Genomic DNA, 19,394 nt, shown 5'->3' with positions numbered 1-19,394 from the left:
CGAGTCGTAGCGTGTAAATCAAGCCTACAACTCGCCTACGACAGACGCGAGCGTGACGGTATACGGTGGTTGTAGGCGAAAATCGTACCGGTCTAAACCGGCCTTTTGTGAGCTTTGCCCTTCCAAATTGTAGGATAACATAGGTCAATACCATCTAGAAGGACAATTCATTTTTCAGATTTTTAAAATGCATTGTCCTTCTAGATGGTATCAACAATATAGATGGAACAGAAATGGGAAAACGTAGCTCAAATTGAAACAAAAAAGACAAGGAAATATAAAATATTGACTTTTGATTTATTGTAACGTAAATTATTATTGAATTAATAAAGTAACATATTTAACATGTGTTAAATATCCCAAGAATAAGTGAACACCGTAATATGCTGCTCAGGGATCCCAAAGTACTCATTGAAATTAATGATCTGATCATGAAGATTTGCTAAAAATTCCAGGTGGAATTGAACTAAATCCCCGTTTACACTAGCGAGTTTTGCGGCGATTTTTGCTGTGATTTTTTCGGCGATCCTGTCCATAATAAATAATGGTAAAGAATTTACTTGTAAAGTTTTTTTCAGGATACCAAGATTTTCCTAGACGAATGTCTCTTTTGAAGGATGAGACAAAAGATTTCATATGTCCGAAAATTGCCACAAAAATCGCAGCAAAGATCGCCGCAAAAATCGCCAGTGCAAACGGGGCTTAACACAACAACATGCTACACAGGGATCCCAAACTACTTAATAAACCCTTTAATAAAGATTTTCTCAACATTCCAAGAGGAACGCTTAACACAGGAACACAATGTTATTTCCCGCAACCAAGTAAGGCTGTAACGTTTTCCCATTAATCCCGTACCATTCCCTTAAGAATAAGATTTTTCGTTTGAGTTGTATCTATATTCATGTGTCTTCTCATGTGCAACCGTTAAACAAAGAAATGATACTCTAGGGAATGGCACTTGGTCTGAGATGGAAAAACATGAATTTAAACTAAATAGGAATACCTCATGTAACTCAACCGAAAGAAAATGCCACGCAAGAAACAAATTGCTTTACCGAACATCAAAGGAAGACGACCTCGGGGTGCAAAGGATTATGGGGCTGGATGGGGAACACAAATGACAGCCCCATTCAATCCCACAATCCCATGCATCCCGAGATCGTTACCAGTCTTTCATCGATCCTTGGAAAGGCAAATATACATTGCATATACAACCTATTTATCTTAATTAAGAATATTCTGTAATTTCAATTATATTAATTTAATTTGTTTTTAAAATTGTAAAATGTATGTTTACTAAAACAAGCTTAGTGAAACATATTGCCTGTTCTTTATTACTTCTATTCTTTCGCTTCGATCCACAGTCTTGCAGGTCTTGGTCTTTGTAGCGACGCGTTTCATGCCGTAGAAAACATCGCTGTATTTTGCGACGTGAGTTCCTTGGTGGACTGGCTTGCCTTGAATCCAGTTTTCGTGTTGTTGAGATATATTAATATTATTACTTCTTTTTTTACTTTTTTCCGCCCATTTTTTCGAATACCTGTGGAATGAGATTGTGATAGGGTGTTGAGAAGTTGAACAGGAAGAAAGCACTAGGTGACTGGTTCACAAACAGACCGAGCAAAGTAAAGCAGAGCAAAGATCGTAAAACAGCTAAACAGAGTGCGCCACGGGCACGATACAGCACAGCACAGCAAAACAAAACAAAGCGGAGCGCTGCACAGCACAGCACAGCACAGCACAGCACAGCACAGCACAGCACAGCACAGCACAGCACAGCACAGCACAGCACAGCACAGCACAGCACAGCACAGCACAGCACAGCACAGCACAGCACAGCACAGCACAGCATGGCGCTGTTTACCAAGGCATAAAGTCCCATAAAGTACCTGTTTTTTTGACAAGACGTTCCCTCGTAACAACTGCGCACGCTCATCCTCCACTTTAGATTGTACAGCAGTTGCCTTTACTTCTTCCCCATCTATGTTCAACACTTTTAATTCTCTCGTTTTAACAGGCTTTTTAACCACATCGTCACGCTTTTGGTGCTTTAATTCCAACAAATCTATATTTTTCAGTTCATTGTCAATATCTGCTATCCGACGTTTTGCTTTAGCAAGTCCAAGTTGAGACTCGTGAAACTCCATCTCCGCGTCTGCCATCGCGGTGTTACTTGTGTTTGAGAAAGTAAAAAATATTTTACGGTCTTTTGCAACAGCAACTCTTCGTTTCTGGAATTCTATCCGCGCGAATAAGTCAGCTTTTTCTTTGTTCAATGCTTGGCTTCGGGTGACGATTTTTGAGCCGTCTGTAATTAGCTCTCTTTTCTTGTTTTCGAAGGCAATTCTATTCATCGCTACGAAAGATGGCCGCTTCTGACGGACTGCGGCAGAACCTTGTTCCTTCAACGCCTTTGCCATTTCAAAAAATTCATCTTCTGTCTTTTGTATGATCGCTCTTTCCTCGTCCTCTTCTAAAACACAAAAGGAAATTAATGTTTGCTCAAAATTTATATCTCTGAAGAGTGACACGTGGTCTGAAATGGGAAAACATGGATTACGAAGGACCATTGCACGGTGTGTCCTCCTTCAATACATCTATATAGAGTACTCCTCCTCTGACAGAGTTGCGCAAAGCTGCCAACAATGTTAATATGTTAAAAACTTTGAATAGTTCAAAATTTGCTTCTGCGCAACAACATTTGCTGTTTAAAAAGTCTTCAATACATCTATATAGATTACCCTGGTGCAGGTACCTAACAAAACAAAACTAGTGAATAAAAGTTGCTGTCAAAGGTAAATTGTCCAATATGGCGGCTGTGACGCCCGCTCTATAAAATGTTTCTTAATTTACTTTTTAATATAAGCGCATGCCATTACTAATGAAACCGCTTACCATTTTTTATCCCATTTGACAAAATTTTTCTTCGCGGTTTATCGTCCGAAGAACCCTTTTCCTTTATCCAACTGTCTTTTAACGTCCTTCGAGGAAGACTGCGAATGTCCTTTTCATTTGGTTTGTTAACTGGGCTTGGCACTGTCTTTTCTTGTTCGCTGGCTTGGGTTGCCTGTGGTATTTCATTGTCTAATTTATTGTTGCCATTATCTGTGTCGTTCTCGACTTCTGGTAACATTGACGGGGGTAAGTGTTTATTGATAACCTGAATTCAATTTTTAAAAAAACAACCTTTGTTAATAGCAATTACAGTTCAAGATTATTATCCAATCAGAAGGCAAGGACAACATTGTTCAGCCAATTATGGAACAGGTTTAAATAGGACATTTGCACGATGAAGTCATTGACCTCTACTACCAGACTCCCTTGCACACTTTCGTTTGTCCAGTTAATAAACACCTATTGTCTTACAGTTCTCATGAGGGAATACAAATTTAAAAAAGAAAAAAAAATTCGCGAAGCATTGTTAGTGGGAATCAAACGGCGCCATCATGCAAACGTCCTATTAAAATTTTTAGTCGTGTACCGTAACCGTGACGGGTAGAGTACGATCATTTTAATTAGATGTTAAGTAACCTCAAATCTACAATGTTTTGGGTAATATGCTGTTGTCAGCTAAATCGAATCTCATTGGACAAAAATTACAGCAAAGAACACGGTCACGGTACGGAACGAGGTGACGAAATCTTTTGGACCAATCACAGCGAGACAAAACGCTGAGACAACGCAGTACTGAAGATACCGCACGGACCGCCTGTGGTGTGAGTTCATACACAGTCATATCAAGTCTGCTCCGTTACCGTACCATTTGCAATGAGAAGACGAATACTAAAATATATCACGACTGGGTACATATGTGAATCTTACTATTGAAATACAATCACACCTCAACTTTATCGTCGAATGACACCTTCCTCAACAAGGGTGGTTTCTCGGGAATCAACGCTTGATCGTCTGATGCTGTATGGATCGCGTCTTGCGATACGAAGTCTGTAAATATAAACAACATTAGTCAAATTCAATTAGTGGTCTGTCATTAATGCTGCATTCTGATTGGATGAGCTACTAGTAGGCTATATACGTTACAGCCTACTAGTAGCGAAAAGTGCCGGCTTTGAAAACCAAAAACATTAAATTTAACTTTAATTTAAAACAAGTTTCGGCCTCATGGGCCATTGATTCATAGTTCATTGGGGTTCGAGGACCAATTGCTAGATATTCAATGGGCCTTATTCGTCGCGGTGCAATCTTTTCCTATTACAGACCACGTGTCATTCCCTAGAGTATCATTTCTTTGTTTAACCGTTGCGCATAAGAAGATACATAAATCGATCAAAGTATTTTGTCCTCAAGAGAATGACATGTGGTCTGAAATGAGAAAGATTACACCTAAGGGAAAGGGGTCTGATCAGATTCGATAGGGGCGAGGAGGGAGGAGAGGAGGAGAGGAGGGGGGAAATGGGAGAGAGTAGGGGGAGGAGAAGGGGAAGGGGAGGGAAGAGGAGGAGGAGAGGAGAGGAGGAGGAAGAGAGTAGGAGGAGGAGAGAAGGAGGAGAGGAGGAGGAGGAGAGGAGGAGAGGAGGAGGAGAGGAAGAGAGGGGGAGGAGGAGGAGGAGGAGGAGGAGTGGGAGGTGGGATCATGAAGATTCTTCATCACTCACCTTTCTCTTCTTCAGCGTCGTCTTCCTTTTCCTCATGCTCCTTCTTATGCCAGTTACTCAGTTTATCAGCATTTGGCAGCGGGTTTATCAACTCTTCGTACAAATCCTCAGACTCCTCAGAACCTTCGCCCTCCTCTTTCTTTTCTTGGATATCGGCTTGAGGTACCGGAGATCGCCTTGGAGGGGGTAGGGTGGGGGGTTGTGCGTCGATTGGAAGTGGCGGAAGTGGACCTAAGAACTCCTGATCTGGGGACTTCTTTCCCATCGGACTAAGAGGTCTTGGTGCATTCACTAAGAGGGGACTAAGCGGTCTTGAGGCATTCCCTTTTTTCGCATCGTTGGATTTATTTTTATCAAAAACTACCTCCAGATAACCACTCTCTTCGTCTTTTCCATTAGCAAGAGGATTACTATTGGTATCGGAATCTGTGGCGGGTTTACTCGGAGCTTTGGAGACCTTCTGTAGACCAACAGGAGTAATAGGCGTAACATAATCGCCTTCATCGTCTTCGAAGATCCCTGAACTCGTATCGGCAGGAGTTGCCAGCTTGATAAAACCCGATTCGATTCTCAGGGCGGTTTTCCATTTGTCCATATCCCTGGTATTCTTCGTTAGCAGCGTCAACAGCCTCTCGTTGTCTCTCATAACGCGAATAACAAATTTGTTTTTCTCTTCTTCCTTTGCTCTGATCTCCGCGCCCTCCAGTTCGAGGGTGAGTTCAGTATCTTCATCTTTGATGTTCTTGTAGCAATAGATTTTGCCTTCACGCACGACACACCATCGCTTAACGCAGGCGTTATTTTCGATGCGATGAACATACCCTGCCAGCGCAACACCATCTTGAGGGCTCGAGAACAACCTTTCCTTACCTCGCGCTTTCTTCTTAAGCCATTTAAAGATTTGATTCTTCTTCTTCGTCTTCTGCTGTAGCTTTGGCGATCCTTTGGGACTCGTTGATGGTGTATCATCGTTGTCAGACGATCCACTTTCAAACTCATCGGTTGCGAAACCGTCGTCCTCATACTCTTCGTAGTTCTCAATCGATTCGTACAAATCTTCCCCGAACGTCTCCTCGGTATCTGGACTCATTGGGAATGCCGGAAGCTTTTCTTGTTCTTGGGCTGAATGCTCTTCGATTTTTTTGATATCGAGTTGTTCGGATTCTACTTTTTCCTGAATCAAAAATAAAAATTTCATTCAACGATACAGTGCGCGCACTTAAGAATTATATTAGAGGAAGAAAGAAGGATGTTAAGAAGGGAAGCGAATGCTATCGAAGATGGGAGGCAGGATTAGCGGGGGGAGGGGAGGGTGGGTCATAAAAATGGATCACTGGGAAAGAAGGCGAAATAGAAAAAAAAGGTAGATCAAAGAAGGCGTGAACCAACTTATGTTTAGCGACCGTCCATTTGACGATTTCCTGAGAGTGGCCGTTTAATAGAGTTTTTCTTATAAACCAAGCAGGCAAATAGGGAGCAAATTTTAGCGACAATTTTTTCGTAGCTTGTAAAAATATTTATGTATTTAGGGTTTTTTTAAATAGTTTATTTGCGCAAAACTGTTGCGCAAGTCAAAGTTTATATTTCAATTTTATAGAAGTTATAAATGAAGTTACGATTTAAAAAAAAGTTTTGTAAAAAGGTTTAAGGTGTGTTATTGTTAATCCATTTTACCTTCTCTTCAGATGTTGCTGTCAAAGAAGGTTTAGCTAAAGTAGACACAGAAAGAGAGTTCAGTTGCTTAGAGTTATCTTGTTTTTCTTCTTGTTTTTCTTCTTCTTTTTCTTCTGCTTCTTCTGTGATTTCTTCCTCGGTAATAGCTTGCATGCTTTGCGCACACGAAGTTTTGCTTGACCGTCTTTCACTGACTGCGCCGGCTGAACTCGTCATGTTATACTTCCCACCAGACGCTGCTGTAGTCAAAGCATTGATCCATTCCTTTAGCTCCTCGTTGTTCTTAGCGACAAGCACCCAGGGTGTCATCCCGGGCTGTGTCAGACGGAATACCGGCGTGCGCATCAACCGGTCGTCAAGGGAGATTTGACAATAAGGTAGAATAACTACATCATAGGCGACCTCACTTGGATCTTGACTTGGGAATAAGCAAAGATGTTGGTCCATTAAGACGCAGTACCACTGTTTGAGGCTATGCTTCTCAGTTAGAAATCCAGCCAAATCAAAGTCTTCGAGGTCACCGAGAGAGATATCAAATAGTACAGCGCTGTCTCGTTTACGACTACGCTTAATAGAGGAGCGCGAGCTTGAAGAGAGCTTTAAGGGATCTGTCTCGTCTTCTTCGTCCTCGTCTTCTTCTTCTTCCTCTTCTTCTATTGGATCGTAGATCACAAGCTCGCGCATGTCTGTAAGCTTGAAATCGCTGTCCGATGCTTTGTCCTGGTATTGAAGTGTTATTAGAAGGGTTAGTTCAAGAGAAGGGGGAGTGTAGAAAAGGAAGAAAGGATTTTCTTTTCAACATGAAATGTGACTTTAGATTTCATTACTGAAAACTGTATCTTTATTTATTTTTTCCTATACTTTTATAAAGAAAAACATATTATATAATTGTGAAATTATGAAATGTGTTTTTGTCACTCGGTAATTATTAATACTACTATTTTTAAATAATATATTAAATATCCGTTTTAAATTTCTAGATGTCATAAATTGAGAAAAAAATAATTTTTAATTCCAATCTTTTAAATTGAATTTCAATTATCCATTCCTTTATTCACTCGCCATCCATTCGTTTATTCACTCCGTCCGTCCGTCCATCCATCATTCGATCCACGCTTCCTTTCCATCCATCCATCCATTCATCCATCCATCAAAGGCAATTCCCCCTTCCTCCCACCCATCCATTTCATTTCACGCTCCATCCATTTATCGATCCATTCTTCCATCCACTCTCCCTCTCCCTCTCCCCCTTCCATCTTCCCATCCATTCATTCAATTTCTCTAACTTCCCCGCCTTCCCTGCTATGTAAGTCATAATAATTAAAATATCACGAAAATCATATTCAAACCCTTACACTGTCACTCCGCGAAGACCCCTCGCCACCAGAACTTGGTATATTAGGTAACGAACCACTTCGTGGTATATCCGTCACTCCAAACTCATTTTCATTGTCGTTCAAATTCTGACTTGATTGCGAAAGACCGGTATTGATTAGACTGGAGTCGCCACACGTGGGATAGTGCTTTAACATGTGTAGAGTGTTGGACATCTCCAGGAGGTGTTCCAAGCACTCTTTTCGTTGTGTTTCAGCAGATGAACTCAGTGGTTCTTTGAGTAGAATGTCTTGGAGGAAGTAGCCAACTTTGTTAATGCCATGTTCGAAATCTGAATGAGGAGAAAATAAGATGAAACGATGGGAATGGTTATGAAATACCAGGGAGAGGGGGAGGGGGGTGGGGTGGGGGGAAGGAATATTCTACCTCTGCCCTGGTCATGTGCACTAATTGATGTAAACCTCTCATATACCTTAAGCATGGGATATTCTACACCTACATTGCAGTGTTCTTACCAGGCCGCGCCATTACGGGATTTGCGCATTAAAAAAAAACAAAAACAAAACAGAAATGGCGCACAAATGTCAACTCTATGCGTGCCCAAGGGCGCGTGCATTATCCATAGAATACTTTCTGATAGTTTTAAAAGATTTATAGTACTTTTTAAATAATAAAAGTCGCATTATATTGTCAATAAACAAGGTGAAAGTCCACATGAAACGACACGAATCGAACATAGCCGCCATCTTGTATTTCACTCGCAAAGAGGTCTGGGACTATTCTGTGTTAACTGAACTTGTTTATTGAAGGCTCAAGTATGGCTGCCCAGTGCAAGTTTATTGTACTATCATTACTAATAAAAAAACTGTCTTACATTGCTTTAGATTTGCAACAGAGGTACTGGCTAAAAACATTATTATTCTTTGTTTTAAGATTTTGGAAATGGCCCATCCAGTTTTCTAAATGGCCCCTAAATTTCGGATTGATGGGCCCTTTGACCCCCTGAAAGAAATTCCTGGTAAGAACACTGTACCTTGGGTCATGTGCTTATATTTATGTAGCTATATTTTAGGGAATTCGCACAGTAAAAATAATAGTAAAACAGTAGAAATACTTTAATGGATTCAACCCACGTCTTAAGGTTACAAGATTTTTTATTTCCCAGATAGCATTTTATACCTTATATTTACAATACTGGGAATTGCAGAAAAACGTCCGAGTATCTTTAGGCAAAAACTAGTCAAATATTATATTAAATATTAATAAAATCTTTATGATTTGTAAAAAATCGATAGGCGACTAATGTACGAGGTTTTCAGGCATATTGACCAAGTTGTTTTATTCCTAAATGTATGGAATAGAAAGCGAAACAATAAAATAAAAAATTAATATGCTTTGGCGTGCTTTGAATAAAACGCGTGAATTATTCATCAAGTCCTGGTAGGAGTGAGTCTCCACCCATTTACGAGGCAAACAAACCGATAATGAACAGAACAACGGCTGCCATCGCGGGAAAACATTATGGTCGAAATTTTGTGGCGTTTTATTAAAAATTCTTATTAATAATCGCGTAATTTTAATTTAACATAATGAGGTAGTCAACTGAGATCCGTTAAAAATACTACGGCAGATTTTCTTTATTATATTTGCAGTATTGTTCACTGTCGTTCAATGTGAGTGTGATCGGATGCTATCAACAGAGCTTTCTAATGATTTTCTGTTTATCATTCGTCCAATCTGAGATAAAATACTGACGGGAATTGCGCTGTTCAGGACTCAAGCACTGATTGAAAACCATTTGAACAGAATAATCTTTTGCAAAATCGAGAGAACAAAGCATTCGCAATCATTATAGAAATTTTCCTTTTGAAAATTAAATTCGTCAAAAAACATCTGTGGTTTTCACATTGACAAATAGCAAGCGACATCAACATATGTATAACTTTATAGGTTTTCTACTTTATGCATAGAATATGACAGTGAATTGTATTGGTTTGCGATTGAAATCGTTTTCAAAACAAACAGAATAATCGTATTTTTTATGGGAAGTTGAATTCAAACTTCTAAGTCTTAGATTCAGAAGATAACAATAATAAAGGCGTAAGACAATTGTTCTAAGCGTTGAAATGAAATATTGATTTTTTCAAGAGAATTTTTGCAAATATATTTATCGTTAACGCAAACGACTTAAAGGACGTTAGAGAAGTGAAAATAGAAAAATAGAAGTAGAATGGAAACTTTAGGATTTTATTCTCGGCTAAGTAGGCAAACTGAAGGAATAAATACTGCAAAATGGAGAAAACAACATTTCAAAAAAAGATCTGAGAAAACCCGGCTACAAGTCTTTTTGAATACATTAAAATATTACAATGTCATTCTTTTTTATATTTAAAGATTTTTCAGCTTTAGTTCATTCATTTTAAGATTCTGTAATATTCAACCCTGGACGTCAAAGATCATAGGTAAACATGCTCAGTACAACATCCTTAAAGTACAAAATTATATTGTGTATTTAGCGGCAGATATGAAGAAATTACATTTCATAGTTCAATTTGTTCAAATAGAATGAGACGGTCTTAGATAAGGGAAGCTATAAAAAGCGATTTCAGATACACATGCAAACTTTAAAAATTAAGGAAATAAGTACTGATTTCGATTTTTTAAATTAGTATTTTCGAAAGAGAGAGAGCAGCGAGTTGAAAAGAAAGAAAGGAATAATGAATGGATGAATGGATGAATGCATGGCTGGTATATTAATCAAGGAAGAAAGAAAGAAAGGGAGAAAGAAAGAAAGGGAGAAAGGGAGAAAGGGAGAAAGGGAGAAAGAAAGAAAGGGAGAAAGGAAGAAAGGGAGAAAGAAAGAAAGGGAAAAAGAAAGAAAGAGAGAAAGAAAGAAAGAAAGAAAGAAAGAAAGAAAGAAAGAGTGTACTATCTATGTACACAACAAGAGAAGTTCGACGATATATTTTGGAACATGAATGTGCTAGGTATCAATTCAACCATCTGTTTGGCTTTCTGCAAGACCACATTCTACGTGTAAACAAATGCTTTGAATTCTAAGAACGTTTGACTATAACGATAGAACAAACTATACATTGCTTTCAAAGTCAAAATATTGATCTTTTAACCGTTTTGGAGAGAATGGCTTGTGTACAGTATACACTATGATAGCAAAAGAAACAGTCTTTCAAACACGAATTTAAAAAAGAAAATTTGAATGTTTATTCAAAAATCCATCTTTTCCTCTTTTGTATTTAGCTTTATCGATCCGGATTTTAAGTGTCTTCCTGCGTTTTGTAAGCACCCTTCTACTGTTTTCAAAACAAAAAACCTAAATATCCCAAAGGAAATTTTCCGATTCAATTTAAAGCGTAAAAACTAGATTTTAAGGTTTCAATGTTTTGAGTTTACAAATTTTTAAATTATTTATATCAAGCCAAATGAAGTGAGCTTTGTAAGCGATATTTCGGTAAATATATAATTTATTAAGTGATATTAGAGCGACAAAGACTAAACATTGAGCCACTTTGGAGGGTTAAAGTGAAAATGGCTTAAATTTTAAGGAAACGCAAATAGCACGCATAGGATGTACTGGTCAATATTTTCGCACGTTCACAGCGGTCGCATTAAACCGAGCTCTGGTAATGAGCGATAGAAATGAATCAAGATTTATGGAACTTGTTCATAAACTTTACAGCAAACAATTTAAACCATTTATTCATTCTTTTATCCATTCATTCATTCATTCATCCATTTAACCCGTCCGTCCGTCCGTGTATCCATCCATCCTTCCATTTTTCTTTCATTCATTGAATTTGAGTCCAAGATCTACAAATGCTGCATTTTGCTTGGCTTTGCTTTGCATTTATCTACTCGAGTAAAACAGGAAATCCTTACATCTTAATAATGAGCTTCATTTCAATAGCGAGAGCAAAACAGACGAATATCGCGTTGATCATCGCGACAGGAAGGTATCATCCTTAATATTCTAAAACGTGTTATTTTGAAGAAAAAAAGACAGTCGACTTTAAAATTGCTCTTTAGATAATAAATGCCTCCAAGCTACTCATTTCTAATGACTTCCATTTTATTACTGCAAATGGTTCCCAACACCTCCCCTCTTGGGAATAAACATCCAGCTGATCTGAGAAAAAGTGTTAGCCAATCACAATCGAGAAAAATGAGGTGTCACTTTTTTCTTGAGCACGGATTTCTAGGCCACCAAATGAAAAATCATGACGTTGTTTATATGAGTTTGTTAAATTGCTCATAAGCCTTTACACAATATTTTCAGAATTGGATAAGTGATTGTGAAAATAATTCGTCATTTGAATGTCGGGTCTTTGAGATACGAAGGTTTAAATTTCCAATATGTTAATGACTATGACGTAACATAAGGGATTTGAGTTATTTTGTGGCAACTTTTAATATTGAACGCTGGACATTTTTTGGAAACAAATTTGTAAGAACCTTTAGGTGAGTCACGAGTAAAAGGGTGATGCTTTTAAAATACTGTATTATTCCAGAACGAGTGCAGTGTTGTATAAATGATCTCTTTTTCCACGTGCAACTATTAATACAGGGTGGGTAGGATAGGAAGAAAGTCAATTCTCCATGAGCTGTATCCGTATATAAAAATTCGTTCACAAAAGACATTACGACAATGCTAACAACCGAAATTTATGACATCATCATATAAAAATGACGTCATCTGTGTCGTCATGTATAGGTAATGAAGGATGTGATCAGCGATGAAGCTACGAATTGAGCTGGAGCCGGGAGCTGGAGAAATATTCTGCTCTTGTTAAAAGTGGGATCAGGAATTGTCAAGTGAGTTGTTTGTTAGACACAAAGGAATTTTGGATGCAATTTGTTAAAGTCGTCTTTTTTGGAGGGGGAGGGAGGGAGGGAGCGTGACAGTCTACATTTTTTTATCCAAGACCATTTTTTAACTTAATGAAAAATAAGCTGGTTGTTGAATAAGTAAAATTAAGGGACACGTGTGAATCGGAGGGCTAAATGCCTCGCCAGCGAGTCTCCTGCTGAGATGCTGTTGTTTTCAATCAAAAGACTACACAGTTTCAGCTCCTGATTACTATGTAAACATCTATTCCGACCTATTCTCCAAGCTCTCTGTCTAATTCTTAGTGAATATAGCTGAAGCAACCTTTTAAAAACACCTTTGAATTAGTTCTGGCGGGAAGATCAGTAGACATGACTTGGAGCCGATGTCAGAGAGAAAAGCGCAAAGACTACCAAACAAAAAGTACGAGGTTTATCCTGAAGAAGAATGGACTCTGAAGTCAGATCATAATCAGCATTTAGCAAGCTTTGTCGGTCATTCAGCGTGTCTAGAATAGGATATATCACAGACGAAAGTTCGTAGAATTAATGAATGCAAAGTAGAACAGAAATAAATACCATGAATCCGAAGCTTAAATCAAGTGGAGGTTCAATCCTTGCCCAGGAAATATTTAATCTTAAGCCGCCAAATATCCCGAGACTTCTCTTAGAGTGCTATTCGGTAATTGAATTTGAAAATCAATAAATATGACTGAGTTTATCACAGTACTTTGTCTTACATGAAGAAATATGCATTTTAAAATACGATTATTTTCGATTTTGTTAATTTGAATATAAGAATATGTAAAGCTAGGAGCCTTTCTGACCTAAGTTCGCGGCCAGGAATCCTGACAGAATTATATTCATAATCTCTAGCGGATTCTCCAATGATATATTCTAAAATTCTATAGCTAGTTTTGTAGCTTAATAAAAGAGATTGGTTTGAAATTCTTCGTTAGAGACGTAGCCCTAGTACTCATAGCAAAGATACGTGAATAATTTCTAAATTTCCAAAGTAATTTACAGAGCACCTGCGACATGCAGAGCATTATTACTGACCTTTTACTCGCTCTCTTCAACATGAAATATCATAAAAATTTAGATAGCTTGGTTTCAAAATTTCGCCCAAGTCTACCTCAAATGTAATGAAGAACTCTTGTACCATCAACAATAACTTCACATGATGTACACAAACACAAGCATTCTGACCCCGAAAACCACCAAAGCGAAAAGAGAAATGCGTGAATAATTCTCGAGTAAAGATACTTTATACTTACCGGTAAAAATATTTACTTCGGTCGCCATTTTCTAAGTAATTCAGCTGATTTTGGCGTCCAAATGTGTTTGTATTGAGAGCCGAGTCGAGAAAGCGAGGCGAATGTACGCCTTAGACTTCTGTCAACGCCGTCAAACTTAGCAATAGGTCCAGTGTTATGATTTATGCTCGTGCTAAGGGATGGTCTTTGTCAAGCTTGATAGCTACAGCATCGGCAAACGTGCTTGTAGCTCAGTGAGTAATTCTCCATCATGATAACAATTTTGATCGAAGAGGTTAAGAGAATTAAATATGGGTGTACCGTGTTTTGTTGAATGAACCAATTAAGCCGTTCGACAACTAAGGGTATTTTAGCTTCGCACTATAATGGTTTTTTCTCGATCTGTGATTGGCTGATGTAATAGTACAGATGCCATTCAAGTGCAGCTGTTTGCGTAATACCGCAAGACTCAGAGTGAAGGCAACACACTTCGAATCTCTGTTTATTTCATCTTATTTTTTAGCGATTAAGCTCCTGTTAACAAATAAATATTATTGCGGGAAGACGTTATAGGTATCATATCTTGACGACTCGCATTTTACGGGATTAAAAGTGATTCAGTCGTTCGTTATTCAAAATGATTGTGGAGCGGTCGCTCCGGATGAGAGATTTGAGTAAGGAGTTAAATGGGATGTCAAAGCCAATCACTCGACGAAACCGAAACCAATTGCTAATAAAAGTGTCGCGCAAAGTGACTCAGCGCTGCGCCAATAAAATAAATGGATGCATGTGTGAATGAGTGTTGGTGAATGGAAGAATTGGCAATGGAGAAGAGGAATGGAAAGCGGAGGGATGAAGATGATAAAGGACGGACTAATTGAGGAGGGGGGTTGCGTAAATCCCCCAAAAAATATCGAGCAAGCACTTCACCTATGAAAAAAATAACGCACAACCTATCCTTTCACAAAAGAATATTTCTTGATGATGATGATGATAGTAGTTGCTACTGGCCTTCATATCTCTTGACCAACCCCATCGCAACCGCATCGCTGGTTCCTCGTTTGTCATGTCAAGCGTTTTCGTAAAAGCACCCAAAAGTCTAAAGAAATACTCTAAAGCTAGAGAGAGAAAAACGGTCTTAAAGAATAAAAAGGGTGCCAACACTCGACATCCCTCTGGACCACAATAACCAATAAACTATACCCACTGGCCGGAAATGTTTTAAAAGTTAAGTGGGATTTGGAAGCCCAGTTAAATTTTGTATTGATCGTATTATAAGATGTTATCATCGGGTATTATATGTGCCATTTTGTAAAAATAGATGTTCCACAAAGAATGGAAATAAAAATATCAGTTCCGATCTCTCTAGTGTATATAATTATCATAAAGTGAACAATGGTCAAAATGTGAACATGATCAATAGTTACTGACTGAAGGATTCGGCATTGCCAAGCAACCTAGGGTTGAATTGTCGGCTGACATCAAGGATGTTACACTTAAACCACTTAAAGCCAGTGCAAACAAGTTTTCATTTTTGTCAGCTTAAATAGATTGTTTTCCCTTGAACATAAAAATATATAAACTAAACTTTCAAGTGTCCAGGAAACAGATTACAAGTTAAAAAAAAAACTTTGAGGAACGGACTGCGGTAGCATTAATTGTTGATTAACGATATGGGCGTTCGAATTGAAGCTACTTTGATGCGAGGGAGACTACCGCATCGACGGTATCGAAGATAGCCAGGCATGGTGTTGATAACTGATGTTTGCTTAGCTAATTGTCGTTCTGTTGACTTTGTCGAACTCCATTGATAGAAACCATGTTATTGTCACATACTTAACATGCTTAGGTGACTACAGTTGACTTTTGCTAAACACGCGGGAAAAGCGCGGGAACATGAAAAATAAATGGAGAACCAAAAAATGATACAACGGCGTTGCGACAAAAACAGACACTCGAATACAATGCGTCAAATAGACAAGGCCGGTTAGTTTTCCCTTCAAATCAACGTGCCAGTGCGTTGTAGAAATGCAAGGGATTAGCTGTCCGGCTGGTCTCTCCCCTGATGCTTCGGCTAGACCATTTTCTTTCGTAATTCGTACACCCAAGGCAAAAGGATTTAATCGCCGTCAGGTCCGAAGTCCATACGCCGCCTCAGCTCTGCGGATGTCTCGGGGGTATGGCATAAACGGCACTAATGTTTTTAAATTTTTCAAAAATTTATTATCGAATTTTGCGTTTGTTCGAATCCTACCGTATCCAGATATGATTTCTTTTACTTTTAACAAAATTTGGCTTTCAAATTATTTCTTTGGATTCAAATAAAACTGGGTTTTCTCTTTTTAGAAAGAGGACTACTCTTTGATTTAAATTTTCATTTAAATTCAGAATTATAAGATTTTTTATCGCCGACCCGAAAAATCGAGACGTTATTTAAACGGCTGCCAGTGGGAGAAGTTTACTGACAAGATATTTTACTTCACTTGGATTATAAGCACTCTGCATAAGCATTTTGCCTGTATTGCTATAATTTTGTAATATGAGAATGCCAGTACTGCATACACTCAATTGAAGAATCATTGTCGGGTTCAGCAACATAGTTCTATATCTTCACTGCATACTCATTACCTCATCGCAGATGGTTAAGTTATGGGAGAAAAATCCGCGACAACTGAGGTAATAGGTATGTAATGAAGGTACATGTGGCGTGGTATGTCACCGCCACCAGGGGAGGTGGGTGGGTCCAAAAATGTATCCTTCCACAGAGTCTGATCTGTTGAAGTGACCACGCTCTAGATGGGAGTATTTATTTATATGAGATGCAATGGATCATGGCTATCGATAATAAGCATGATCCCGTCGGAATCTGGGAGTTACATAACTTTTAGCGATGAGTTCATTAATTATGCAGTGAAAATAGAACATAGAAGCTGATACCGAAATGGCATACATGGGAAGTACGTTAATTAGATGCATGCTGTGACCGGCGACCCGTGGCATCATCTACTGTTTTTAATACGCGTTTGGCATTCTAAACCGACTACATGAATGGCACAAATGAATAAATTATAATATAATTATGTGATTTCCCATGTGTCATTTCGTTCTCAGCTTTTATGTTCTATGTTTCTGAACCCGACAACGATTCTTCAATTGAGTGGCATTTCTCAGTCCTCGCGATTCTGTAAGACCGGATACCCGAGGCATGGATGTTCATCGGAGAGTTTCTGAGCGACGAAGATACGGCATCCAAGTGCATCACCTTACTGCAGAACGCGTCTTTTTTTTTTTTTTTTACCTTCACGGCTTGAAACGAAGCAATCATTTCAGTTTATGAATACTGACTGACTGCAAAATGAACTGCGAAAGCAGAACTCGGCAAAAGGACGATACAACTGAAATCCCTTCGAGTAAAATCGTAAGGAAAAACGTTTTCCGAAAAGGAGAGGTTTACGAAGAAGATTTTACTAAATGTCTTACATTGGGGTTACTGTTAAAAACACGACATATTTAATATTTAAGACTTTAAGCCACTTGTTGCGAACTGGATTAGAAACTGCGGTGTACCTGTCCTAATGATCGAGAATACAATAGAACAGGTGACAACGAGACGCAGTCAAAATATATTGACACACAGAGCCCAATCCTCTTACAGTACTATACACAAACACACACACCATAAAAATAGATGTAAAATCTAAACACTTTGAATAAAATAATATGTTATAATTTTGTTATAAAAAGTTGTAAAAAAAGATTGCTTGACCGCGATTTTTTTTCAAGTTTTGTTCCAGAAACTGAGAAACGCATCTTATATAGATTTTTTTTTTGGTTGTAACTATAGCGAATAAACCAAACTCATTTATACATTTATTCGAAAACAAACTATTAAACTTATCTGTCTGTGTATTGATGATCCAGATAATCACCTAGACGCCGATGTTATCACATTTTATTTTTTCAATCATCGTGTTTTTCCTTCGTAGCCTTAGTCCTACTCGAACGAGAACAATAGTCCCTTTTTGAAGCATTTTAAAAAAGAAACAGTTTTGGAACCAAAGTATACTTTTAGTTCACAAGATATACAAAATAGATTAAGCAAATATAGGGTTCAAACTTTGTCATTATTATCCATTCAAACCTCCAAGAAAATGCTCTCTTCCTGACAACGGTAAACAGCTTCATCTTTCCAGAAAAATTAGCATTTTTTGACATTAATTATTCTTAGGAATTGTGTCAAAATTTATATTATCGAGAAGATGTTAAATTTCTTAGTAGTTGGCTTATTCAAGGTGATATTTGATTCAAAAATCAATGAAGAATAAAGGAAATATTCTTAGTTTGAATTTGTATTTTCATTCAACAAGTTGTGACGCTGTCAAGATCACAACCGCAAACCCACAACACACCTGTCGTAAGATGCTACATAAATTATTTTTATCCAACAAACTGTATATTTTCGCGCTTTTGAGGCACATCTTAATTCTTCGCGACGCTTGTGTGTAGAAATGGCGTCTTGATACAACTACAGAATTTAGAAATAATTTCTCTTTAAATCTTTGTATTATTTTAAAACAGTTTCAATGCGTTTGTTTTATGGAATGCAGAACTAACCTTTCCCGCTATGATTTCCTCAAAACTCTACGTTTTATTCTTAAGGAAACTTGGAAAATATACTCAAAGTTTTGCCATCACGTCGGTGAATTTTAGTTACCGTCGTCTGAAGTATTTTCCTAGTGGTTTTAGCGCCACATTTTCAATCGGCTTCACTTAAACTCATTTTTTATCAACTCTGCTGGAAGCACTCAGTTCTGCGAAGTCACACAGAAGGCAAAACCCTACTCTTTTATTATTTACTTTTCGATTCTAACTTAAGAAATTATCCTTAAAAAATAACATTTGGTAACTTACCTCAATATAGATTAATGGGTTTTCTTGGAGCTTGGGATCGTAGTAGTTTGTAAGAAGTTTGTGAGGCTGCAGTATTCCTATAATGATATTATCATTTTTGGAGACAGCTGTATGATTGGTCTTCGCAAAGAACAAAACCAACTAGTGTTTCCAATGTTACCAGCTGGTCTAGACCCAGGCTGTGCTCTGTCAATTGATCAGTGAAAGACTGAAACTAGACAAGGCTTCATAAAGTAACCTGCCAAAGGAAGCCCACTTATTCAGAACAGGTCCGATAGAGAAAAATTGGTAAATTGTAATAAATATCTGAGAATTGGCAATAACATTGATAATAATAAGCATGAAAAGAAGAAAATAAAAAAAAAAAGAAAAGAGAGAAAAGAAAAAAAAGATAGAAAGACAAATAAGAAAGATTTAAGTAATTTATTTTTTATATATAACGCATCGCTTAAAAACATATCTCAAGGGAATGGTATGTACTGCCTAATATTCAAACATTCCACGGTGCGATTTTTATAAGAAGGTTTAGCTTCACTTAATTAATTACTTTTTGATTGACATGTTCGTATTTTGATAAACGTAGAGGTATAATCATAGGATTAGAGTGGTTTAGTACTATAAACCCATTTTCGATATCATACTCTTAAGATAAATTAAATTCATTCAATTTTTGTGTGCAATAACAATCAAAGGATCGAAGAGTATTACCGAGTGTTAACGAAATATCATGCTTTGATTTTGTAGAGCAACAGAATCA

General features: G+C 37.8%; 1 protein-coding gene across 2 annotated transcripts; it reads right to left on the bottom strand.

Moving 5' to 3' along the window:
* Nucleotides 1-278: 278 nt before the first annotated feature.
* LOC116290524 (uncharacterized) lies at nt 279-18,761 on the bottom strand. Of its 2 annotated transcripts, none has more exons than XM_031697575.2 (8): nt 18,638-18,761; nt 7,649-7,959; nt 6,294-7,013; nt 4,620-5,793; nt 3,845-3,948; nt 2,899-3,163; nt 1,893-2,476; nt 279-1,543 (listed from the first exon to the last, which is right to left on the bottom strand). In XM_031697575.2, the coding sequence occupies exons 2-8, from the start codon at nt 7,841-7,843 to the stop codon at nt 1,514-1,516; spliced, it is 3,072 nt and encodes a 1,023-aa protein (XP_031553435.2). In that variant the 5' UTR covers nt 7,844-7,959; nt 18,638-18,761; the 3' UTR covers nt 279-1,513. The 2 variants fall into 2 exon arrangements, with proteins under 2 accessions (XP_031553435.2, XP_031553434.2); XM_031697574.2 differs by lacking the exon at nt 18,638-18,761 and adding an exon at nt 13,748-14,069.
* Between the last annotated feature and the right edge of the window lie 633 nt (nt 18,762-19,394).

This window comes from Actinia tenebrosa, unplaced genomic scaffold (assembly GCF_029948245.1).
Source record: "Actinia tenebrosa isolate PJP-AT-01 unplaced genomic scaffold, QUT_ActTen_1.0 PGA_scaffold14__42_contigs__length_11649687, whole genome shotgun sequence".
NCBI classification, from domain to species: Eukaryota; Metazoa; Cnidaria; class Anthozoa; order Actiniaria; family Actiniidae; genus Actinia; species Actinia tenebrosa.
Note: the sequence above shows the minus strand (reverse complement) of the source record. Positions and strands in the feature narration are given on the sequence as shown.

Bases quoted from the DNA above. Each gene is read 5' to 3' on its own strand.
- LOC116290524 (XM_031697574.2), bottom strand. From the start codon at position 13,775: ATGGCGACCGAAGTAAATATTTTTACCG. The intron at 7,014-7,648 runs GTAAGGGTTTGA...CTTCAATACCAG, and splicing joins GGTCTTCGCGGAGTGACAGT to GACAAAGCATCGGACAGCGA. The intron at 1,544-1,892 runs GTACTTTATGGG...CTCATTCCACAG, and splicing joins ACGTCTTGTCAAAAAAACAG to GTATTCGAAAAAATGGGCGG.